Source organism: Dendropsophus ebraccatus, chromosome 5 (assembly GCF_027789765.1).
Source record: "Dendropsophus ebraccatus isolate aDenEbr1 chromosome 5, aDenEbr1.pat, whole genome shotgun sequence".
Lineage (NCBI taxonomy): Eukaryota > Metazoa > Chordata > Amphibia > Anura > Hylidae > Dendropsophus > Dendropsophus ebraccatus.
The window spans coordinates 18,034,184-18,060,956 of NC_091458.1; the positions used below are offsets into that span (position 1 = coordinate 18,034,184).

Below are 26,773 nucleotides of genomic sequence, written 5' to 3' on the forward strand. Positions count from 1 at the left end.
ATTAATATAACACAAAAAGTTCACGTCCAAATTTCCGGGTTGGTTTTCAATCACATTCCGTTCTCTTTTATCTGGTGCCGGCACATTATTTAAAATGCACCAGCGTCTCTCTGGCGTAAACTCCTTCAGCTGCCAAGATTAATAGCGCAGGTCCCTTCCTCGTCTCTGTCAGTATTCATGATACTTCCTCCAGAGTCTCTAATATTCCCTCCATTAGCTGCTTTTCTAAATTCCTAATTAACCTTTTCCTCCATTTAGTAATCACCTCCTCGAAGCAATGTTAAACTTCTGATCTCTAATTATTCCGATCCTCCGTGATTGCAACTCATCCGATAACAATGTTTTAAGAATTTGTTGTTTGTAATAAACCACAAAAATAGACACTTATGGATCGAGAGGTCGAAGTATTCTCATAGGTTGAAGATATGTAAATTGTTAGGAGGTGGAAGCATCCATACAGTCCTTGGCCTCACTAAATCTAATAAACTTATGGAAAGTTAGTAAAGAGGAGCAAATTGATTCTGTGTGAATCAGATCTGGTCTGAATTTAACAAAAAAAAAAAAAAAAAAGGATTAGTCAGAATCTGAACTTTTTGGGATTTGTTTATTTCAAAAACATTTTGTCCCTGCTATTGCTGAGCGGTAGAAATGAGCAAATTAAGGCTATGTTCACACTGCGTAAGAGACCGGCCGTTCCGTGACCCCGGCCGGGTCATGGAACGGCCGGTCTCTGGCCAGATCATCTCGGCCGATACTTAAGTACCGGCAGGATGATCTTTCCGGCCGCAGAGCTCTGATGTGGGCGCATCAGCGTGCGCCCACATCAGAGCTTCCCATAGCGCACAGTGAAGCGAGCGGCCCGGTGTCCTCCTGGTGGTTTCTGGTGTCTCCAGGGGCCTTCAGTCTGTTCAGCCAATCTCTGCCTGAGATGGGACAGTGCTGCACATCGCGGGCTGGAGGCGGCTGCAGAGGACACTGGAGAAGAGTGTGATACATGACTGGGCAATTGAGAGTGCTAATAGGTAAGTCTAGAGGAGTGCGGTCAGCTAAATAGAAAGGAGCGAACATCTGAACCGCACTAAAACAGCTAAATGTCTGCACTAGTTCAGCTGTTCCACTGTTTTAGTGCAGTTCATTTAAGGTACGGCTCAAACGAACCCAAACTTTGCTTCGAAGTTCGACAAACCTGCCAAACCAAACTTTTGAAAAGTTCACTCATCTCTATTGAGCGGTTATGCTGGGTACTTTGCACCTAGTCTAGCCAATCAGCATATTGTAAAGGAGAAGAGACTCTTGTACATACTTTGCATTGGCAAACATCGGACACTTCTAATTCAAAATCCACCCTAAAATCACATGACATATTTATCAGAACTGACCCAAAAAGAATCTCTGGAGATTTGCTCATTGCAAAAAGTTGGAAAATCTAGTGTAGCATACAAAGAAGACCAAGAAGACCAAAGGTAAAAATACCCCCCCCCCCCCCCCCCCCCCCTTTCAAAGCAGCTGCTTGACACTGTCACACTCACCAAACATCATACATCTTATATTATGGCACCTGACCACAGGACTAGAGGTACATGAATTTAAAAATTTTCTTTCAAATAAGCCATTGGATTTTATTTGTACCGAAAACGAAATTATCCCAATTGCCCTTAAAAAAATCATGTTTCTCCTAAGACTGTATCCAATCTTGTTAACCCCGAGACAGTGTGCAATTCACTTTCCATGTAAAAAATGTATGTCCTGCAGGATGTGGTGTAATCTTTCCAGTCTGGAGAGCAGGGAGGTTTTCTATGGAGATTTTCTACTGCTCTCGGCAGTGTCAGCAGAGAGCACTGTGTCAGACTGGAAATAATACACCACTTCCTGCAGGACTTACAGCAGCTGATAAGTACGAGAAGATAAATTACACTAGAAGTAAATTACAAATCTTTGCAACTTTCTGACTTAATTTGAAAGACAAAAATTTCCACCAGGCTTCCCCATTAGGTGTAGATTAGTGGTCACCAACCTTTTCCCCTCATTTAACTTTAAGGTAAGGGGGGCGGCATATCATAAATCAATGAGATAAGCGTGAAGAAACAGGAAGTGATGAATTTGCAAAGACTTGGGGGGCGGGTTACTAAGACTGGTGGCAGTACCCGCAGTCTATAATCTCCTATATTTACCAACAAGTGCACGTTTTTTGATAGATTCAGGTGCATCCAAGGCTGCCCATGTGACAGCAATATGAACTCCAGCTCTGAGTTAGCGGATTTAAATAGTAGTCAATTAGCCACACCCCCTTCACACAAAACTATGCCTCCTCTGTGCTAAGCCCTATCCTTCATATTGCATATATATCACAGATACAAAAAGTCACACTTTTTTGTTTTATTCATCTGAAAAAAAAAAAAAATCCAAAAAGTTCCATAATCTGAGATTTTGAAAAATTCGGAAATTTTGACATTTCTGATTTATTTATCAAATCAATTCATTTTATTTCTACACAGGACACGTTTCTTGCAAATAGATTGTTTTGTGTTTTGAAGACGAGGGAAGACGAGCACGAAAATTACCCGCCTATACAATACCATCTATGAGCAGATGTTGCTCTTGGTTTGAATTAAATCAAGAATTCAGTTAGTAAAACCCCGCTCTACCATGCAGCACAGATGAGTGTGTCATGTAGCATGACCCACGCAGGCTAGTCCTTGCAGCCAGTCCTGTCTAATGGTCATTCAGGACTGAATATAGCTCATATAAATTTATTTCATCGTTCAATTGAAAATTTTTTGAAAGATTGGAATCTTCAACTTTTTAATATTCTAAATGTAGATATCCCCATAGAAACAATCAAATGACTGTGCGTTAGTGTAAATTTATTGGACTATAAATTGAAGGAATATTCTTAGAACCGGCCGCCCTACTATGGGAATTACCGATGTGCCCCGACAACCGCGTACGTGCGTCGGTGATGTCTCTGGAGGTCAATTGTTTTGAGCATAAGGGAAGAAGCTAATTTATATCAAATGAATTTGTAAACTATAGTGATAAATAATTTCTTGAGCAAAAAGGTGTCAATTACAGAAGAGAACAAGGTGCCAAGTATCTAGACAGAGAAATGTTATCATTTATTAACACCTCCACGCTGGGGGGGGGGGGGGGGGGGCTGAGTTATTGCTCTTTTCCTTTGGAATCAAATAGAGCGACATGTACTGTGTGATCAGCACTGCGCTCATGTCGGAAGCTCGATTTTCACTCCGGGCTCCAGAGACTCGAAGCATTATGAAATAATTATTAGCCAATGCCTAGAATTTGTAGGAGCCTTCAGAAAGTTGGATGTATATTTGATGCTTTGTTCTTCTACTATAGGTTGCTCCATAGGCTAAATAGGTTAACCATAGTAACCATCGCCCTGTACGTTATAAGTAAACCCCTTGAAGGAGAATTCTGGTCTTAGGGGCGGGACACCGCTTCAGTCACTGATTGGCTGAGCAGGCTGTCCATCAGTCGAGATGGGCATTTCCCCCTCAATCGTGATATCATGACAAAATGCCTTCTGCCGGGGGTCCTGGTGCTGGTCAGATGGTGTATTGTGGGCACTGGAAGAGGTAAGCAATGCTTTATTCCTATGTCCTCCCCTCCCCCTGCTTCTTACCACATCCTTGCCAGGGCCAGACTTCTTGAGGCTGGGTTCACAAGCTGTAAAACACTGGCCGTTCTGTGACCTGGCTGGGTAACGGAATGGCTGGTGTCAGTGAAGATCATCCTGGCCGGTACTGCAGGACCAGCCAGATGAACTTCATTTGTACTGAGTTTTGGATGAGGGCGCATCCATGCCAGAGCCGCACTTTCCATTGTGTGTTCTGTGCCGCACAAAGCTAACCTGTTAGTTTTTCACGCGGCCGCTTGGAATCCCGTCCGGAGTGTATACTATGGGGGAGATTTATCAAACATGGGGAGATTTATCAAACATGGTGTAAAGTGGAACTGGCTCAGTTTCCCCTAGCAACCAATCAGATTCCACCTTTCATTTTCCAAAGAGTCTGTGAGGAATGAAAGGTGGAATCTGATTGGTTGCTAGGGGCAACTGAGCCAGTTTCACTTTACACCATGTTTGATGAACCTCTCCCACAGTGTATATACTGCTTACACAGACACACAGTATATATATCCTGCAAACACAGACACACATACAGTCACATATACAGATACACACTACACATACCCATACCCACCACTGGGAGTTGTTGTCCTACCACACAGAGTCACACAGGAGCATGCTGGGAGTTGTTGTCCTACCACACAGAGCCACACAGGAGCATGCTGGGAGTTGTTGTTGTTCTACCACACAGAGCCACACAAGAGCATGCTGGGAGTTGTTGTCCTACCAAACAGGGGCATGCTGGGAGATGTCCTACCACTCAGAGCCACACAGGAGTATGCTGGGAGTTGTTGTCCCACCACACAGAGCCACATAGGAGTATGCTGGGAGTTGTTGTCCTACCACACAGAGCCACACAGGAGTATGCTGGGAGTTGTTGTCCTACCACACAGAGCCACATAGGAGTATGCTGGGAGTTGTTGTCCTACCGCACAGAGCCACACAGGAGCATGCTGGGAGTTGTTGTCCTACCAAACAGGGGCATGCTGGGAGATGTCCTACCACTCAGAGCCACACAGGAGTATGCTGGGAGTTGTTGTCCTACCACACAGAGCCACACAGGAGTATGCTGGGAGTTGTTGTCCTACCACACAGAGCCACATATGAGTATGCTGGGAGTTGTTGTCCCACCACACAGAGCCACACAGGAGTATGCTGGGAGTTGTTGTCCTACCACACAGAGCCACATAGGAGTATGCTGGGAGTTGTTGTCCTACCACACAGGGGCATGCTGGGAGATGTTGTCCTACCACACAGGGGCAGGCTGGGAGATGTTGTCCTACCACACAGGGGCATGCTGGGAGATGTTGTCCTACCACACAGAGCACTAACACACACAGAGCACACACAAACTCCACTAACACACACAGACAGAGATAGATAGATATACTCACAGTCACACTGCAGTAGTGGAGGATGTCTCTGCCCATGAGGAGAAGCAGGTAGAGCCGAGGATCACACTGCTGATGTCTCCGTCGGGGGAGGGGGCGGGGTTATGGGCCTCTGTGAGCTGGGAGACGCTGTGGGGGGCGGGGTATGGAGGGGCCAGGCTGCAGTCACATGTCCGGGGAGAAGAGCTTCCTCGGCTGCTGTGCTGAGGCAGGGGACGGATATATGGCCTCAGGGGAATGCAGGTGGCGCCCCCTTCCTGCCGGGAGTGCACAGCGCCCTGTGCGGCCGCACTGCTCGCACACCCCTAAGGCCGGCCCTGGCTGTATCCCAGTTTTCCAGGCGTTCCTTGCGATGTATCCACCCGCTGCACGGAGGGAGCAGGCAGCGGGAGTCAGCCGCCGAGATTTCTGATTCATACGAACCAGACATCCGGCTGGTTCGCTCATCTCTAGTTGGGAGGTATGTATATGGGAGAGTCCAGTATATATAATGTACCCCCTGAATGTAACAAGTCCATGTATACTGTACCCCATAAATTTGGGGTGGTGTTCTGTCTCTGCTTCTGGTTGTGGTGGTGTTCTGCTTCAGCTGCCTATTAGCTAAGTAAAGACTGCATGCATCGACCTCAAACATAGCAAGCACTATCTACCAGGTTTGTTGCCACGTAATGAAGGTGGCAGTGTGAGCCCAGGAGGTAAATATACCTACCCCCTCCTCCCAACAGGCACCAATACTGAGATCTTTTTAGGTCTGGAAAGCCCCTTTAAGGCATCTCTAGCCGTCCACCATCCGACTCACGGGGGCAGGATATGGTTTCCTTTTTGGAGGAGACTTTAGTTCTTCTGGAAGAAAACCAATTCCCATACACCATATAAAATCATTTCTCGCATGGTAGAAAAACCATTTGGATACTGTCAAGTTTGGAAATTCTACCTCAGCACCTTTTATTGCTCCCACCTTGTCGAATGAGGCCTTAAAGTGGAATTTTCCTTTAAGTTTTGTTGATCGTGTCAAATGGCAACAAGACAAACGGCCCATCAAGTCGTAAAAAATCCCGCTAGTTTTTCCCAATATAAATACATATCTACCCGCCATGAATCTTCTTTTATATCCAGTTTACTGTGGTGCAGTAGCGAAGGAGACGATATAACAATCCGTAATATTGACAAAGAGAGGCATAAAACGCTTTGTACATTTACAGAAGAGATAATGAATGTTTCCGAAAGTAAAGGCATGTAAATAAACCGCGTGACTCATACGGGTTACAACACTTAGAAGACATTATGCATCGTCAGTTCACGGTACCCAGGAGCCAAAGCGAAATACAGGAATAAATACAGATTACTGCTGGATGACCACACGCAAATTAAATCTAACACATCCTAATGAACAATCGCAACTCATTGAAGGAAATGTGCACTTACTTGCCGAGTGCGAAACACTCCATTCTAACAGTCGTTCCCTTAGCTGCAGTAAACGTATAAGGAAAGTGGACCTCAATTTTCGGTTCATATTCCCCCATCACACCTGGGAAATAAAAAGTAGACTTAGATGGAGAATTAATATTACTTCTTTACATGCCTAGAACTTTTACTGCTCGAATCGGTAGCGTGAAAGGGATTGGAGGCTGGTAAGGCTTTGTGAGAGTTTACCTATAAAACACTTTTCGGACGTGGCAGAGCTGACCTTATCAGCCTGAGAATATGCCGGGGTAGATTTATTAATATTAGTTCGTAGATAGTGTAGACTTTGACTAGACAGTCGACAAATGTGTCAGTCTTCAGAAAACTACAAATTAGGTACATCTTTAGGCTACATTCCCCCACCTTAGGGACATATCGGGCGAAGGCGGCCATCTTGTTATATAGACTGCTGCTAATACAGATCAGATTTACCTTCTCCCCACTATGTTCCCAAAGTGGAAATATAGACTCAGATTGTCTAAGCTTAGTGTACACCACCTATTAGTTGAAGTAAAGTGTACAAAGCTCTTTTTGATTAAACTCTAGTTGACCAATCTTATTAGGGTCCATTTACACAGAAAGATTATCTGACAGATTATCTCCCAAAGATTTGAAGCCAAAGACAAAACAGACTATGAACAAAGATCGGGTCATAAAGGAAAGCCTGAGATTTCTCCTCTTTTCAAATCCATTCCTGACTTTGGCTTCAAATCTTTGGCAGATAATCTTTCTGTGTAAATGGATACTTACTGGCATGTAAGAGTGAACAAGTGCAATGATGTGGATAGGTTCTGCTTAAGCGAGGTTCTCAGCGTGAGAATCCAACAAGAGAATAGAAAAGAGTGGAACTCACCACCATATGCATGCAGAATTTGTATTATTACCAAAAAAACTTTCATATAGATCAGTCTTTGTTCAGCAGGTAAGACGCTAATTTACCATGATGGTAACAGGTGACTGATGTTTCGCGCTGCTATGCTGTTCTTCAGGGTCTGGAGAAAGACATCATAGTGCAAAAAAGCTATCACCTGTTGCCATCATGAGAAACTAGCGTCTTACCTGCTGAACCAGCACTGATCTACAAGAAAGTTTTTTGTTAATAAACAACACAAATTCTGCACCCATATGGTGGTGAGTTCCACTCTTTTCTATTTTCTTGTTAGTTCACAATGTTGTCGTTCCTTGTCTTGCCAAAGGCACAGCCACATTTTTTCAATGTCAGGACCCTTTTGTCAGATGTAGCAGAAAAAGTGACTACAACTAGAGGTTTACAACGTATAAGCAAGTCTAGGCTCAAAGTTTGCTAAAATTTTCTTTAGTAAATCTGATTTAAAGGAGGACTCTGAACAGGACACTTTTTTTTCAATATACTAAGGGAGTGGGTGGATGAGAACAATACCATCCACTTACCTCTCTAGCCCCAGCGCTGGCGTCTGCATTCCGCTGCTTCAGCCACTGAATGGCTGAGCGGGCCTGCCAGTTCTTTTATATCCACCAGAAAGCAGACTGGAGCCAAAGGCGAAAGTGGGAGGTAAGTAGGAGTTAATGCTTTCATCCACCCCTTCTACCAGGCATATTGGGGGAAAAAAACTGTGTCCTGCCCAGAGTTCTTCTTTGTAGAAGAAAGTCCCGACATTTCACCAATTCAATTCTTGTTTTTTTTATTATGTGCAAAACATCAAACAGTACAGGAGGACGAGTTTCGGCATGTTGCCTTCATCAGCTTCATCAGCAACATGCCGAAACGCGTCCTCCTGTACCGTTTGATGTTTTGCACATAATAAAATAAGCAAGAATTGAAGTGCCGGGACTTTCTTCTACATTACGTCTGGGACGCCATCCCACCACGAGCACCACCACCACAGCAGCGCCGTCTCCACCACTACTCCAGAGTTCTTCTTTAACACAAAGTAGTAGGTTTATTTGCACATTAGGAATTAGACTCACCCAAAAGTGGGTCTGGTGGGCCTAAGGCCTGTAAAGGGCATGTAAAGGTCCAGCAGAGTGACTGGAATGAAATTTGAATCCAATCACATTCTACTACAATTATCACAAATTACTTTTTAGAACTTACTGCCCTTTGTGTACTGTATGGTAACCACAAAGTTTACAAAGGAATGGAAGGTAGACAGTACATGTTTTATGTCAGGGGTGTCAATTTTTTTTCACCAAGGGCCACGTCTGTTTTATTTTTTATGAAGAGCCACATCAGCCTTATAGGTGCCAGGATGGGGCTGTCAGAGCTTGGAGTTGCTGAAAAGAGCTTTTTCCAAGATGGCGCCCACTCCCTCTACAAAAACCTGCCTGTATCCGCTAATTCCGCTGCAGACACAGCCAGCCTTGCAGAGGGGAATGCGCCATTATTGGATGCAGTTACAATCTTTGAAATGCATCTAGACCCTGAAGGACACATACAGTACAATTACATAGCGGGACAGATTCCACTTGTGGGCTGTGAGTATTGAACATGTTTTATATAAATGAAAGGTGATCTTCTTTTGGTAAATGTTAGCTATGTTCTGGGTGGTCATCACAATCATTCTCTCTTGTGGGTCCAGAGAACCCCAGTCTAACAATATTTTTAGAAAACAGCAAAAACATGTTGCAATATCACAACACTTGGTGCCAAAGAGCAACTCAACTTTGCTATACAACATCTGTACTTACAAAAGCCGTTCTTAAGGAAAATCGGAAGACTAATGCAAGTTTGAGGGGTGGTGGCACATATTTTAAACGTCAAATAGCACCAAAAATAAAACGTATTCCTTGTTTTCTTTTTTGGTCTTGTCTACCTTTTCAGTTTCAGAGAGAACTTGTACAGGGGTGTTGTTTTGGTTTCTAGGAGTGCTAAAATATTAATAATGTGCTCAAACCAGGGCAGAAGGATGGGGACATCAGGACCTCCGGTGAAGGTGGTTAGGAGTGTGGTGGTGCCAAGCAGCTCCTGCACAGGGGGTTAATTTATAACGTTGCTGCATCAACCCCTTGTATTTTACGCCCAATGAAGTTGACAACATCGATAAAATAATTAGAATTAGCTGCAGGTTCCTTATAACATCATTAATGAAACCGAGTTCAAGATGAATAGAGAAGATGTTCTGAAGCTCGGCTGTTCCAGCCCGCGGGCAATGGTGAAACTTCTTCTTTTTTTTTTTTGCTCCACATCATTTGCGTTTTTTCCCCTTGTTCTTTACCTTTTCGGGAGATTTTGCTGTGTTCAGTGTTCATTCTTCTGCGTCGCGAGTATTTCACAGTTTAAACAGATTATCAAATCTACAACTTGTTTTGTCCCTGTAGACTTTTCGACATGGTGAATTTATCTTACTCTTCGAGATTTGTTTTCCAAACAGAATCTTTCCACCGCTCGCAGCCTTATTAATCTCTGCCTTTGTAACTAATGTACCCTTTGATAGTCATCGTACAAATGTCTATGAGAAATGTCACTACTTTGTACATTGGAAAATGTTACATTTGTTCATACTAAAGGAGGGGGGGGGGGGGGTCATTACGTATCGAAAACCGGACGGTACAAAGCAGAATCATTATCCAGTTTATAATACATAGTATGGAATGAAACCTGCTGAATTCTACATGTGGTTACGTATAATTGGATGTATAGGTCACACTCAAAGATGTTTTTACAATGTTTTTTTTTTTCTCCTTGTTATTTCCTACATTGTTAGAACTGTTCCTTAAAGTGTAGCTGTAAGGCTGAGTCCACAAATAGTTTTGGTCAACCAAAGGAGTGAAACCAAAAAAACACTAAAAAAGGGGGAAAATGGGACCAGGACTTTGAGGAAGGGGTTAGTATAAGGTGCTCCACCAGGGGGTCGGGCGGGCTTCACCCCGGCTGTGAGTGTCTCTGCAGTTGAAATGAAGAATAACACAGTTTTGCAATAAAAGTTACACGCTATGGGCCACGAGCTTTGTCCCTAGACCTGGGAGTGTAGGGCAGAATCCAAAACATCTGGCACTACTTCAAACACCGTACTTTCCAGAGCTCTAGAATCTAGGCTATATAGTTCTATGTACTACTGAAATCCACTTACTGATAGATATGATTTATTGTTAGTTTTTATTATTATTTTTATTTCAGCTTTTACATTATGTATAAAGAATTTAGTCACTTGAGGTGATGTAGGAAATCTACCGGATGCTACCGTGGCTTTTCACATAGTGTACGAATAAAAGGATTGAGAGGAACAAATAGGAAGAAAAACAGTCTTGTTATTGATGGTTCTTATTTATTGACCCCATGGTAAAAGAGCCTCCTTAAAGTGAATTGTGATGGTCATTCCAAAGGTTAGTAGCACCATAAAAGTCTTCTCATTGCACCCTTGTTATCGGAGGTTTGAGTTAAACGTGTAGTTTTGCCCATTTTGAAAGCCATGGAGAGATGCATATCATGTTTTACTATAGTTTAGCTACATTTATAACTTCTAATAATTCTTCTTTTTTCAGTTAATACTTTAGCTGTAAAACTTTACGACCTGTGCCCTTCAGAACACAGGTGTGTCGCAGGTTACGATCCAGCAGTAAGAACGCTATATATAAAGATTGCCTTTACTTGAAGCCTCAGTTTAGTCCGTGGAAAAAGTAGAAACCATTGTGGTAGGACTGAATATTTGTCATAGTTTTAAGTGACTTAGTACTCATAATCTGTCCCGCCCCCCCCCAAACCACTTGTACCTTCGGATAGCTGCTTTTAATCCAAGATCTGTCCTGGGGTCTGTTCGGCACGTGGTACAGTTATTGTCCTTAAAAACAACTTTTAAACTTGCAGCCCTGTGTCAAATTGGCGTGGCCTAGAAGGTCTATGCCCTAGGCTTGCACCGGGCAGTATTTCTCGTATTCATCACCTGTGTGAACACTGTACATGTGTTGGATCCTTAAGGCACCTGTGCAGAGTTTAGACAGGTGATGAATAGGAGAAATGCTGCTCAGGGGCGTTCCTAATGGTGAAGGGGGCAGGGAGGAGGGACAGAGAGGCGGTGCAGGCCTAGGGCAGGCCAGGCCATAGACCATCTAGGCCACGCCAATTTGACTCGGGGCTGCAAGTTTTAAAAAGTATTTTTTTAGGACAATAACGGCATCACCTGCCGAATGGACCCCAGAACACATCTTGGATTAAAAGCAGCTATCTAAAAGTACAAGCGGTTTGGGGGGTGACAGATAGTGGGTACAGAGTCGCTTTAAGGGGCTAAAATTACTTCATAATATGCTTTATAGATTGAGCACTCATTGTGGTTGAATAGGGGGAATTGTGGGTAATGATAACCTTGTTCACATTTTGTTAAAGAGGAAGAAATCTATATCTAAATCTTATAGCCCCCTATAGCATCGGGGACGTGGATGAGGGAGGGAAATCAGCAAGTTAGATTCATCTAACCTGCTCCTAGTTTCCCTTTAAGGGGGCCTTGACACGTACCGTATCGCTGTGTATTTATTGCTGTGAGTTTCTCGCACATAAATCCACAATGATACTGATTGCTACCAAACCAATGTATGTGTATTCTCAATGCGTGTTTGGTGCGATTTTTACATGCGATTTTTGATTTTCATATAATTTTCACAGGCAAGTTCAACACCACAAAAAACGCAGCTACTTTCATGCGAGTTCGATGCGAGTTTTGTGCGAGAAATAAGCAGCGATACGGTACGTGTCAAGGCACCCTTAAGGAATATTCCCATCTCTACTAACAGTTATACTTGTAGGACTTGTCAAGTTAAATATTTTTGCAAATAAATCCAAACTTTTCTCCTTCTCCCTGTTTACAGCTCTTTCTCTAACCCCCAACCAATTTTTTTTAATTTTAAACATATTATTAAAAATTATATAATAATTTTATTCTATCCAATTCTATAATACCAAATGGAAACCCATTGACACCCAGCCATTGTGTCCTTTGGCTGCCGACTGATCGAGTTGACCCAGCCCTCAAAGCCTTCCTACTAGTGTTGAAAGAGCATTATTTTTTTTTGAGCCTGGTTCACCTATAAGATTTTTTTGTTTGTTCTAATTTTGATATATACCGTCTCTTGAAGGGCTGTGTAAACAAAATATACAAAAATTAGAACACAAGAATGCAATAGGTTTCTACAAAACACAAAGGAACTCTGGCGGTATGCAGTCAATTGCTGGCATATCGCCTGAGCTCAAATGTGTCTTTACTCTTGTCCATGTTGATGTTAAGACTCCTACACCTACAATGTTGACTTTTTGTGACAGATGCTTATTGCCCTATACGAAAATTTAAGGTGCTTGACTCCAATCGGATAAAAATCCCAGAACAAAAGAGGCCATAGTGTTCGGAGAAAGGCAACAGAACTTTATAGATTTATGAAATATGTCTTTACTTGTCCATGTCCATGAGTTGGGTACATCAACCCCTTTCTGAAATTGATGCCAGCTTTTTATCTAGGAGATATTCATTAAAGGGGCATTCTGCTCAGAATTAACTTTTAATATGTTGCTGTCCAGGCACTAAACATAACAAACAGGCTTTAATTACCTTTTTGTGCTCCCTTGGCATCCTGGTGCATTATCTTTGGTCCTCGACTGAATGATCCCGCCTCCACTTCCAAGAAAGACTCCTTTAGCAGTCACAGACCACTCAGCCAATCACTGACTAAGACAAGAGAGCTTTGTGGCCAGTGATTGGCTGAGTGGGCTGTCAGTGCCAGATGAGTCCATCTTTGCAGTAGAGGAAAGATTAGTCAGCCGGGGAGCGAAAATGACGTAGGAGGACACCAGGGGAGCGCAGATGTTTGTTATGTTCTGGGCCTGGGAAGCAACATATAAAAAGTTAATTCTGAGTGAAATATCTCTTTAAGGCAATGATCAAAACTGGATCCCATTGTGTTTTCATTTTTTCCAGCTCAATGTTCTTTGGCCAAATTATAACCTCTTATTTACCAACAATTCAGTTCCTCCGAAGGTGGGACCAACCAGGGTATAGTCCCCTTGCCCACTACGGTTTGCCATAATATTCAGCGGAAATTGTCCAGATCCGGTTTATTTTATTTTTTTGTTATCTCCATTAGGTTAAAAATAAAAGCGACTTTCTAAAAAATTACCAATAAAGAGTAAAGAAAGTTAATCTAGTAATGTTTTATTACGAAAGGGAACTTCTAATCTTTTTTATAGATAGAATATTAAATTGTTTTTAGAAGCTCGCTTGAGGTGAAATTGAATTGCACAGAATGAATGATAGTCAAGGACATTCTACAAATGAGATATTCATTTTAGTGAGAAACTATTCAAGGAATTTTTTTTTGATGTTTTTATTTAATTTGCTTGGTATCATGAAGATAAGTTTTCCTTTGAGATGTATAGGAAAGTTAAAGATTGATAACAGCTGAATTCATAGAATCTCGCCTGGAAAGTGACATAAAGATTTAATATCATTCTCTATTTTCATAGATGAAAATTTAAAGGGAGGGGGGCTTATTGCATGACTAGTAGGGGGCTCATAAATCTGCTTCACTGCCCTGTGCCATGAATCAGAATATATGAACATGGAGGAGGTCATTATAGTACTTAGATATGGAAGGTCAATTGAAGGTCATTTAATTCATGGTTCATAGAACAACACATCAAACATAGGAATAGGCTTATAAAATAGGAGGGTTGGATTGTGATTTACCAATAAATGAGTAGGGGGTGTAGTGCAGGTATGTTTTTGCTTACTTTCCGCTATTACCTCACTCTTATATCTCTATTCTCCACCTTAGAGGGTGTGATGCCAGAGCCATACAGATGTCCCATATTTACTACTTCCCTCTCATAGTATTTAAACTTACACCTAGATACTGCAGTTGCATCCCCCTCCTCCCTAGAAAATGTTATAGTCCAGAGCTGCATTCATAATTCTTCCTATGTAGTTAAGCAAGCTTTTGGCCACACCTCTTTAAAAGGAATCTGTCATTAGATTTATGCTGACTCAAATGAGGGCAGCAGAGACTAGAGATAGAAGTGCTAAACAGATCGGTGTATTACTTACATCATTCTGTTTAGCCATTTTCCTAATATGCAAAAGAATCAGATTCTTGCTACACCATTTCTACGCTGATTGACAACTAACTGCCTATACAAAGTATGGATATATAACTGCCAATAAGCAGCTGGTGGGTGGAGTTTGCTGGACTGCATGAATATCTAGGACTACTAAACACATGCACATAATGGAGGACTGAGGCCTTTTGTAAATGTGCCATCAGAAAACGAGCTGTAATTTTAATATTTTTTGTAAAATAAATTTGAAGATTTTATTAGTATTTTCCATTTCATTGTCTATATTAGAAAAATGATCTCAAAACCTTAGTTTCCATTCTGGCCACCAAGCCTTATAATAAGCAAACCCCAGATAAGAGAAAATGTCTCACCAGTCTCTTGACTATCATCACAGGCAGGACATATTAGAATTCCCAATAGGTGATGGTCAGAGCTCCCCCTACTCCCCCTCTTGTACAGTGACCACTGCACATGTCACAGAGCATGCCAAGAAACTCTCCCATAGACAACAATGAGTGCCCGGCATTCTACTGTTTCCTTTCCTGTGTCTGGCTTCTGGCGCATACACTGCAAGCTGCTCAGTGCTGTTCCATGCTGATTTCATAAGACAGCTCTACAAATTCTAAAACCTAATAAAATTAAATAAACTTAAAGCAAACCAAAATTTGAGCTTGGTTTAGCATTCAGGAGACAGAGGGGGTGCATAATGAGGCAACAGACAGCCACCAAATAGACTAAGCACAGAATGGCATCAAGCAGCTTACCTTATATTTCTATACATGCAAGCTGCAGATACCAATTGGTGTCAATTTTTTTTTTTTTTCAACAAACTGTTTAAAAATTAATATTACTATAGAAAATACAATGAAGAAATATTTTGGGAGGTGTCCATAGTTGTGAGAAGGTATTCAATAGTAAGCATATGACCATGTTACGTTAATATCTATAGTGACCACATTTTTTTCATATGATGACTCTCAAATTGATACTCAAATTATAAACTGCATAATTTATTTTTTTTTTTAAGTAGGACTCACCATCATTGCGTAAGGTTAGAGGCGTTGGTGGGCTCATGACTCTCGTGTTGGTGAGGACATTTTTCACGTGACATATATAGCTGCCCACATCGGAGGCCTGTGCTTTGGAGATGTAGAGGTTTCCTGTCTCTTGGGAGATGAAGCGCCGGCTGTCTTCAGCCACAAAGGAAGGATATTCGTTCAGCACCCAGCTGTAGGTGATTTCTGGGAAGATAAAACATATTGATTTTTTTCACATTTTTTTTTTTATTTATTTTGTAGGAAAAGCATTATTTTTAGAGAGATAGAACAGGGCTCAGGTGAATAAGGTTATGGATTTCATCACCAACTTTCTATTCCGCTTTAGCCAAGGCATTGACTGTACAAATTAGAATCAGCTTCCCGTGGAACATTTTTTGCATATCTTGCATATACAGTTCAAAAAGACTAAAGGTCGTATTTAGTATTGAGCAAAATGTTTGGCTTCGGCAATGTTATTCGAACCCATACGCTCAGCACTTGATTCCTTGAAAGCTGCCCTAGGGCTGCCAGGAAAACATGAATACAGCCTATGGTTTATGGCTGTGTCCATGTTTTCCAGGGCTTCCTAGGGCGGCATCCAATGTTCGGGTTTTGATAACATTGTTGAATCCAAAAATTGACAGATTTTTTTAATACTAGTTGTATTAGACAGCCTGAGTCTGGTCACAAATGAGTGTTGATTACCTAGATCAATGCTCATTTACAAATCCAGCTCAATCATCGTTCAGCCACGGCTACATAAATAATCGCTAGGTTGATGGTCTGGCCTAGGGATGGTCCGAACCTGCCGAACGCTCGGCATCAGATTCCCGCTGTCTGCCCGCTCCGTGAAGCGGACGGATACAGCAGGAGGAACGCCTGGAAAACTGGAATACAGCCTATGGCTGTATCCCAGTTTTCCAGGCGCTCCTCTTGCTGGATCCACCCGTTCCACGGAGCGGGCAGACAGCGGGAGTCATTACCGAGGGTTCGGGTTTGTATGAACCCGAACCGAACTCAGTTCGGACCATCCCTAGTCTGGCCCTTTGCTTTACTTGCTTATCAGTGATGCATTCCCTATTACACAAGGAGATGTGTGGCTTACAGCAGATTACTTTTTAATTGTTTAGAAGTGAGTGATCAGCTGACAAGCGATCATTTGATGGATAGTTAGCCATTCACTGGCCCAATTACACCAGTGATGTCTACTAGAAATGAGAAAAAACTGGTTCATCCGAACCCAAGCGTGCGACATTTGATTACCTGTGGCTGAAAAAGTTGGATGCAGGTCTAGGAAGTCCTGGAAAACAAGGACACAGCCTACTGCCAATGGCTGTATCCATGTGTTCCAGACAGGCTTAGGGCTATATCCAACTTCGTCAGCCACTGGCAATCAAATGGGTTTGGACGAACCAAAGCATGCTCGAAGTTCGCTCAACTCTAATATCTACCTTATTTGACAGATTACAGACCTGTGAAATGGAGCCTTAAAAAAACATTTCATGTATTATTTCCTAAAATTAGCTCTTGGGGATTGAATTTTTACCCAACAATGCTCGTATTTAGCTGATTTCGGCCCTAAAGATGTCCTTTCCCCCGCAACTATTTTGAATTGTGCAACCTTACTTTCATTCCACACAGGAGACGTTATGGTAGGTTATGTAGACCAGTGTTTCTCAACCTTTTCAGGCCAAGTACCCCCATGCGACAAGATGCTCCAGCGGAGTACCCCCAACGATGCCATCCATTAATAACATTGCCCAGGGTAGATTTACATGTACGTTTCACAGCAAAATCCACTGCGATACTCTGTACTGTTATGGCCTATGGCTCTGCATTCTCACAGAGGATTTGCAATCTGCTGCGAGAATATAGCCGCTGCCTATTTACCTAATTAGCTTCCGGCCCTTAGCTCACTGACAGCCCACTTATCCAATCAGTGGCTACGGTGGGACTGTGCACTGATTGGCTGAGCAGGCCATCAGTAAACCGGGTGCCAGAGAAGCAGGTGGGATATATCCCACAGATGGATATGTTCCCCTGGAGCCAGATACCTCCCCCCCATGTAGTCAAGAGGCCTTCTTTTATGTAGCCAGATATCTCCCCATGTAGTCAGATACCTCCCCCATGTAGTCAAGAGGCCTTCTTCTATGTAGCCAGATACCTCCTCATGTAGTCAGATACCTCCCCCCCCATGTAGCCAGATACCCCTTATATGTAGCCAGATACCCCTTATATGTAGCAAGATATCTCCCCATGTAGCCAGATACCTCCTCCCCATGTAGCCAGATATCTCCCCTATGTAGCCAGATACCCCTTATATGTAGCAAGATATCTCCCCATGTAGCCAGATACCTCCTCCCCAAGTAGTCAGATACCTTCCCCATGTAGCCAGATACCTCCCCCCATGTAGTCACATACCTCCCCCATGTAGTCACATACCTCCCCCATGTAGTCACATACCTCCCCCATGTAGTCACATACCTCCCCCATGTAGTCACATACCTCCCCCATGTAGCCACATACCTCCCCAATGTAGTCAGATACCTCCCCAATATAGTCAGATACCTCCCCAATATAGTCAGATACCTCCCCAATATAGTCAGATACCTCTCCCCCATGTAGCCAGATATCTCCCCATGTAGTCAGATACCTCCCTGTATGTAGTTAGATACCTACCCCCTTGCAGCCAGACATCTCCCCATGTAGTTAAGATACCTCCTTCTATAGCCAGATACCTCCCCATGTAGCCTTATATCACTTTTCCTTTTCCTCTCCATCTGGCCCAGACCACCATGATGATTTCTTGCAGCTACAATTTACCTCTTGCCAGAGAACCTGCCAAACATCTTAGGCGTCACAGTTTTCCTTTAACTTCCCTCCCTTTTTCCTACCTATAGGCTCCCATACAGTAATAATTCCGCTGTTTGGTGTAATGCGCTGTAAAGTGAGTAGGTGTGTGGGTTGTCCCCGTATTTAGGATCCCTCATTTAAAAATAATATCCCCTTCTATGACCCCCCCATATAGTAATAATGCCTCCTGCCCTGCCCCTATAGTAATGCTCACCATTCTACTCCCTCCCCCTCCTGCCCCAACAAACAAAAAAAAAATTCATACTCACGTTATCCGCCCATGGAGGGGGTCTTCCTCTCTTCTCCAGCCTCTGAGCCACAAGGAGATTAAGGGGAGATTAAGGTCTGAGGGGGAAAAGAAGGAAAGAAGAGGATAGAGGAGGTGAAGAGGGAGAGGAAGAGAGAGAAGGTGAAGAGGGGAAAGGAATAGAGAGGAGGTGAAGGGGGAGAGGAAGAGAGAGGAAGAGAGAGGAGGTAAAGGAGAGGAAGAGAAAGGAGGTGAAGAAGGGAGAGGAAGAGAGAGGAGGTGAAGAAGAGAGAGAGGAGGTGAAGGGGGAGAGGAAGACAGGGGAGAGAGGAGGACAGAGGAGGAGAGCGGTGATGGGGGTGAGAGAAGGTGATGGGTAATGAGGGGTGAGAGGAGGTGGTGGGGGTAGGGAGGAGGTGGAGGGGGTACAGAGGAGATGATGGGGGTAGGGAGGAGATGATGGTGGTAGAGAGAAGGTGGAGGGGTACAGAGGTGATGATGGGGGTAGAGAGAAGGTGGAGGGGTACAGAGGTGATGATGGGGCAGAGAGGAGGTGGAGGGGGTACAGAGGTGATGATCGGGGTAGAGAGGAGGTGGAGGGGGTACAGAGGTGATGATGGGGGTAGAGAGGAGGTGGAGGGGGGAGAGAGGTGATGATGGGGGTACAGAGGTGATGATGGGGGTACAGAGGTGATGATGGGGGTACAGAGGTGATGACAGGGGTAGAGAGGAGGTGGAGGGGGGAGAGAGGTGATGATGTAGTGGTGCGCCGGGGGCTTCTGCTGCAGTGGATTGTGGACCGGGAGATGGAGCACCCCACTTCCACAGGCAGCAGCGTCAGCCGTAGGACGAGGGGGGCCCCATCTCCCGGTCCACAAACCACTGATTGACCGGAGAGAAGCAGCGTCAGCCGTAGGAGAGACCTGGGAGAAGCGGCGGCAGGTGGACATGGAGGCGCCCCATATCCTGGTCCACAATCTACTGCAGGAGCCATGGGCGGGGTTGCACCACTACCCCCTCGCAACTCACTGAGGCCCTGCTGGTCCGGCCGCCTGCGGGGACATCCGCCTGCCGCCGCCGCATCTCCTCTCTGCCGGGTCACCTCAGGCAGCTTGTTCGGGATTCGTCCCCAGGCTGCCGCATATCCTCCTGGAGCCCCCGGCTGGACGCTGCAACCCGATCCGGCAGCCGCGGGGAGCGTGAGGCTGCCGGATCGGGTTGCAGCGTCCAGCCGGGGGCTCCAGTAGGATATGCGGCAGCCTGGGGACGAATCCCGAACAGGCTGCCTGAGGTGACCCGGCGGAGAGGAGATGCGGCGGCAGGCTGATGTCCCCGCAGGCGGCCGGACCAGCAGGGCCTCAGAAACAGTGAGTTGAGAGGCTGCTGGTTTGTGACCTCGAACTTCATCCTTCCCCCAGCAGCCTCACCATGTCCTATACCCCACAGAAAGCTGGTAAGGTTGCTGGGGGAAGGATGTGAGAGCAGCGACGGGGATAGGTGGCTGGGTAATAGCAGTGTCCCGGCACCCAAAATATTTTTTTCCCCCCACCTCCCGGCGTACCCCCTCAGCCTACGGCGCGTACCCCCTGGGGTACGCGTACCGCAGGTTGAGAAACACTGATGTAGACCACTAAGCAACAGAAGAAGAACAGTGGACCTTTGTCTACCTAACAATCTGCCATGCAAGCAGGGCTGTATTAACCACTAGGCACCCGTGGTCCGGTGCCTAGGGCAGCACCTTGCAGGGGGCAGCACCAGGCAGCAGGGGGGAGGAAACAACTTTTTTTTTTGTTTTTATTTTTTTTAGTCTCCCACCTCCTGTTCAGACTTGCCAGTAAATCTGGTGTCTTTTAGGTGGGAGGGGGGTATGGTGGTCTTGGTCAGGTCTGGTATGGTATGGCGATGTTACTTAGTCACAGTTTATATTTTAAGCAGTTAAAAACCATGAAAAACATGATTCAGACAATGTTTTAAAATGTAGAGAAATGCATGTGGCCGAAACCACCCTGCCCAAGATGGGGCGTCTTCAGGTTAAGTGCCTAGGGCAGCAGCAGCTGTTAATACGGCCCTGCATGCAAGTAATACCTTCCAACATCCCGCTGCCTAGTGAATGGGTGGAAAGCCATTCCCTAGCTCTAAAAGTTTGGTGACTCAATTGGCACACATTTTAAACGGTGTAACCTTTTTTTCAAATACAGACAGGACAGGGCTGACTCCACATTCATATGGGCCATTGGGCAGCAGAAGTGAAGTGAATTATCTGTTTAAATAAGAGAAGTATTGAGCATGTTTACTTAGATCAATGGTGCTCAACCTTTTGCCCTGTCTGTTCAGGCATGATCAGAGTTGTAGTTTTGAAACAGCCAAGGTCTGCAGGTAGGAAACCCATGACTTGGATCATCATGGATCTTCCAAATTTCAGTGCACTTAGCCCAGGCTCTTCTGGTGTTGATGTTGGGCGTAATGATGGCCATTCCAAATCACTACAAGTCTGATGGCTCAGGTCACCAGAAGCAACCTGCATACATTTCGAGCTCTACAACATTTAAGAAAAAAAACTATATATATATATATATATTATTTTTTTATACATTTTAAATTTAAATTCCTTGTTATTTTCGAGTCGAAAGTAACAAACAGAACACCTGTAAGTTTATATTTTTGTAAAGATTTTCTTCTGTGGGAAAAAAAATTCAATTCGCCAAAATTGTGCTATTTTTCCTCTTTCAATGAGGACGTTTCAGCAAGAGGCAGCGAGTCCTATGATGTATCTGAAAAGAAATGCTTCCCCCTCACTGCTCCGCTTTCTAAAATGAAAATTTAAGCATGTGGTGGTGTCAACCTATAAAGACTTCTTCATTCAAAGGGGAAAAAAAGAAGACAATAAAATCAGCACGGAGCTCCGCATTGGTATTCCGTGAAGAGAAGATATAAACTTATTTTGCTGACGAGGACTACTGTTATTTACAAAGTTTTGGTTCTGGAGAGTTTAAAACATTATAGAGAATGTAAAGCTGACATTTTTCTCCATGAAAGAACATTCTTGTTTACAAAATTGTCTCCCCGGAGCCCTCGATCTGTTTTATGAAGGTCATTTTTAAACCCTTTTAAAATATCGAAGTTATTTCCATTTATATGAAGGTTTTACTGCATTGTGCAAATGAAAAACCTTAAAGGTTTGGCGGTAAGCACACAATAGGAAAATAAAAGGTCCTAAGAAAATTAATCATGGGGAATTTTTGATAAACCTATTAACCTAATGCACTCGAAAACACAAGAGGGGACTAATTCTTCTAATTGGCTAGTAAAATGGGTAAACTTAGCATTTTGCAGTATGTTTTCTATGTTACAGTCAAATGCAAAGTGTTTGTTTTTACTTTTTTATGATTGATAATTTATTATTATTATTATTATTATTATCATCATGTGTGTGTGTCTGTGAGAGAGAGATTTTTATGTAAGATATACTACATTGAAGGATAGATCTGCCCTCGACTATCAGATGTTATAAGCATTTGCCATTACTATAGATGAGTGAGCCAAGCAGGCCAAACACAGATTTCTTGAATCTATTCGTTTCCATCCTAACACTAATTTAATAAAAAAATCCACATGAAACTTAACATGTTATAGAATTTTCTGCTGATGATTTCAAATCTTTATGGAAATTATCCATTGTATTCAATAGAGACTGTACTAAATGTTACATGTCAAACATCTCCTTATCATGATCGTTCAGCCAACTGTTGTCTCTCCTGTCCTTCCCATACACATGGATGTTTTGCAGGGCCAAATGTACATGGATTTCTTATGGCAATGGGGAGAGTAAGTTGCAACCAGACAGCCCTGGTGCTTACGTGTCCAAGAACAATGGGTTAAGGCAGTGGAAATCTATCACGCCCGAACCTTATCTCCACCAATATCATCTGTTGAAGACTAAAGCCCCATTACATGGGGCGACAGACCCTTACCAAGTTAAGTTTCAATATGAATCAAAAAAAGGAAAAACAGTCACCGGTCCTACTTAGTCATTTTCCCATAATTTGCTTCCATTAGTAATTATAATATGGATGGGATTTCGTTTTTTTTTATTTTTTAGGTGCTCACTTCTACTGAAAATGCAACATGCTATAATCAATGCAGAACGAAAAAAGAAAATTATAGAGGGCACTCACCATTAAAAATGCAAATGTTATTCAAAAATCTTCATTAAAAACGCCATAGCAGGACGAGCATGGGGATGGACGCCAATTCCTTCAGATATTCTTTACTATTAATTAGTGATGAGTGTACATATTCGTACGAACATGACGCTAATTGTTCATGTTTGCTGATCATGAACAGTTTGTCCGATGATCAGAATGGTTAAAATCATCATTTTCGAACATATTCAAACATGCGAACGTTTATCTTGCAATGTACGCAACTGCGCAATTTACGCTTTGCACCTGATAACCTGTACTCATGTGCATAACTGTAGATCGAAACGTACGCAACGGCATAATTTATGCTTGGCGCCTCACTCCTATCCGTCTCTGTCCCCATTAGGGCTCCCAATCTAAATTACTAGAGAAAACCCAAGCAAACAAAAAAGAAACAGGAAGAAATGAAATAGTTTATCATACAAACTATGATCACGTCCATGCCAGTGACATTGCTATAACACATAAAAAGTCAATGTGAAACCATTTCCCAAAAATGGTTGTTCAGGAGTTTTAATTGCTCTTTAATCTGCTCCGGTTCTATCCTCATGTGTCCGCTCTGAGTCTGCTGCACTTGTTGAGTTTTAGTAATGAGCGCTGGCATAATGGAAGTGTGACCCTAAAATACAGGCCCGTCTCGGAGGCCACTTGATTCCCAGCAATATGGTAGATTAATTGCTCCTGTTCCGAATGTTTTCATTCTCCTCCGTTCATATTACTGCCTCTCAGGAAGCGCGACAATGATTAATCCTGGAGCCATTTACATTGACTTTAATACTTCAGAATGAAATGTAAAGACTGTTAAACTGGGATCTACTCATAAAATAATGACGACACCTCTAAAACAAGGTGCAGTCTCATTTTCCGAAAGCCATTCAGATTTTGGAGGGTGAGCAGAGGTCGCTCCTACAACTTTGTGAAAAGTCTTCATGCTTAATTGTGATTTATTATATCACAGCATTAGGTAACGTCTAAGAAACAGAAAATCTCCCTTTGGGTTCTGATATGCAAATCACTTCTATTCAACTTCATACAAAAGTTTGTAGTTTAATGATTATCGTAGTTTTAGCAAACTTTGAATAAAGCAGTAGAACAACCAAATATGAGAAACTTTGTAATATATCTTATCAGAGAAAAATGCTTCTTTCTCCTCTTATTAGGCATCTTTGCTTTATATGTTACTTACTCTGAACAACTGTTTACATAATATGTAGATTAGGCAGTTAGGTGCACTGGGGGTGAGACTTCTTCCCTCAGTGCACTGATCCACCCTAATGAATATTGGGGGCGGTGCTCTGACACACCCATCACTTTTCATGAAGCCGGGTGGATAGGTGCACTAAGGTAAGTAGTCTTGTTTCTAATACAACAAACCATCTAATTTACATATTGAAGTAAAGTAAAGAACAATGCTGAGGATGAAGGTAAGAAAATAACATTCATTCCCAGCGACCTTATCAGGACATAACAGCATGTTGGAGTCTTCTAACCTGCTGTTAGCTTCTCTTTAAAAACAGTGTAAAAGTACTTAACCCTTTCACAACCTGGAGTCATTGATTCCTCAATGCCAAGGTAATTTTAGGACATCAGCTTATGGGATCATATTGATCCCATAAGCTGATGTTCCTATGTCTGCCCCCTCTCCTCTGTCCCCTGCCGCTGTTACAATCTTGTGACAGCGGCAGGGGAGAGAGGGGAGGGCGCAGAACCCCCCCCCCCCCCCCCCCCCCCCCCCGAAGGCTGAGGCTTCTGGTTTCCATGTCTACCATTGGAGCTCTGCAATCACTTTGCAGAGCCCCGATGGACAGTGGAAAGAGAATTCTCTCTCTGTAGAGGGAGAATTCTTTGTCAGAAGCCCTATAGATGCTGCGGTCGCGCTCCGGTGCTGATAGCCAGGACGTGCCGCAGATGACATAGGCGCAGCACCTGCGCCTGTGTCATCCTGGATTGTAAATTAACGCCGCTGCAGCATCAGGCATAGGCTGCAGCGACATTAATTTACAGTGTGGCGGCAGGAGGGGGTTAAGATACACTTCTAGGTGGCCTAACATTGTTATACACAGTTTTCAGGGATCTTGGAGAGGGTGACACACAAGTGTTTGAAATATTGGTAAACCTTACGTTTTAACCAAACTAGTTTGGTCCGAAGGAAACTTTTTCAGCAAAACGGGTGAACCAAACGTTTGAAAAGTTCTCTCTGTAATCCTAAAGATGGGCCATTAATTGTTTTAAGAACGCCAACACCTTACATCCACCATCATACTTCCATCCCTTCCTGGTCAGCTTTAGGCCAGACTATTTGTCTTAGAAGGTCAAATGCATAATGGGTATTTAGGGCCAATGTCATAAGTTTTTATAATTTAAATTCTGAGGACCCCAGACCTCCAGCTTTATTCACCCTTCCTTGGAGAAACGTGGTTGCTCATGTAGGAGTTATACATTTTTCATGAGCTCGTATACCTTTCTGCTTAGCTTTTCGAACACATAGTGGCTTACCTCCAGTAGGGACAGTCATACAAATGCTACATGGTCTAAAGGTCCACATAAACCTTAGGTTATGATTGTCTAAATCCACCACTTGCAATGAATTTGTTAACCAGTCTAGTGTGCATAGGGCCATCTAGAACCACCACTGAACTGGAGGCGGTGCAGAGCAGGCGACCCGGGATCTGTCAGTGGCAGGAAACGGCACAGGTAAGTATACATAACCCACAGGTCTTCCACAGCCCCAGCAGGATGGCTAAGTATTTATTTTTCCCAGACAACCTCTTTAAGGGCTGAGGTTCTGAGGCACAGCAGTCCCATTGGGCAAAAAAAAAAAAAAAAAAGTTTTCCTATGATTTTGCTGATTGATCGGTTCGGCCAATCCAATGTGCTCCCCTCTACTCTCCAAAAGTAGCCAGAGAGTCTGCTATATCAGCCAGTGCACTTTTTCCTTTTTTAATATATTTCATTGTTTCCAAGTTCAAATACAGTTCTTGATTTTTTTTTTTTTTTTTTAAAAGAAGGAAGGATTTTTTTATGAATAGGGAAGTTTGCCAAAATATGAAGAATCTCTTCCTACGGATCTCTTCTTCTTTTCTCTATGCCGAGTTCCAATCAGGAGATAAAATATATTTTTTTTTGAGCTGTCAGAGATTTCATGGACTCTGTAACAATATGTCCTGTCCCAAGAGAAGTATGAATAAAATATATGTATTCAAATGTGTTCCCAGTTTCGGAAATATACTAGAGCGGATTCTCATTCAGCCGTGGATCTGAAATTTATGATCATATTTATTCTATTTAAAGTATCTCCAGTAATATGTAAATGTACTATACTGAACCTAAAGACAAAAACATTTGCCGTTCTCCATAAGATTCCGATGGCGCGATAAAATAATGACTCGAGTTCCCCGCAAAATAAATAAGTGAATATATAATTTACAAAAAAATATAGGAATAATAAAAAAAATGGCAAATAGTTGTCAGTTATTTTAGATGGTGACCTAGTTAATATTTAAAGGGATCATCCAACAAAGAACACCAGTGGGTTAATCACTAGAATGAGGGTTGCGAGCTTCCGATTTCTCCACACTTGGTCTGTAGTCATGCATGTGCCCTGCAATGTTTAAGGGGGCAAAGGAACTATGGACATTTATTGGACCAGCACATTTATGCCCCACAAGCAAGGGGGCTGAGGTCCTTCAATAGAATTTCTTTCGCTTATCCAATGGATTTTCCACCACTTTATGGTTGGTAAGAATTCAGCTTCCTGGACCATCACGAATCCTGAGCGTAAGACGCTATATTTTCACACATATGTGGCTGTAGGTAAAGTATGTGGTGCTGTTTTTAGCACCAGTCCAATAAAGATTTATCAGAGAGCTAAAGAGGTTAAAACCAATTTGTACCCATCCACCACCCTTTCATATCG

At 43.1% G+C, this 26,773-nt stretch overlaps 1 protein-coding gene across 5 annotated transcripts in view; it reads right to left on the minus strand.

Annotated features, from left to right (window-relative positions):
• Window positions 1-26,773, minus strand: part of CNTN5 (contactin 5) — a 948,473-nt gene that overhangs the window by 218,441 nt on the left and 703,259 nt on the right. For all 5 annotated transcript variants that reach the window (XM_069969612.1, XM_069969611.1, XM_069969613.1 and 2 more), the window contains 2 exons: window positions 15,556-15,759; window positions 6,466-6,568 (listed from right to left, as the gene is read on the minus strand). In XM_069969612.1, the coding sequence (XP_069825713.1) occupies window positions 6,466-6,568; window positions 15,556-15,759 (307 nt within the window). The remainder of the gene's footprint in view (window positions 1-6,465; window positions 6,569-15,555; window positions 15,760-26,773) is intronic.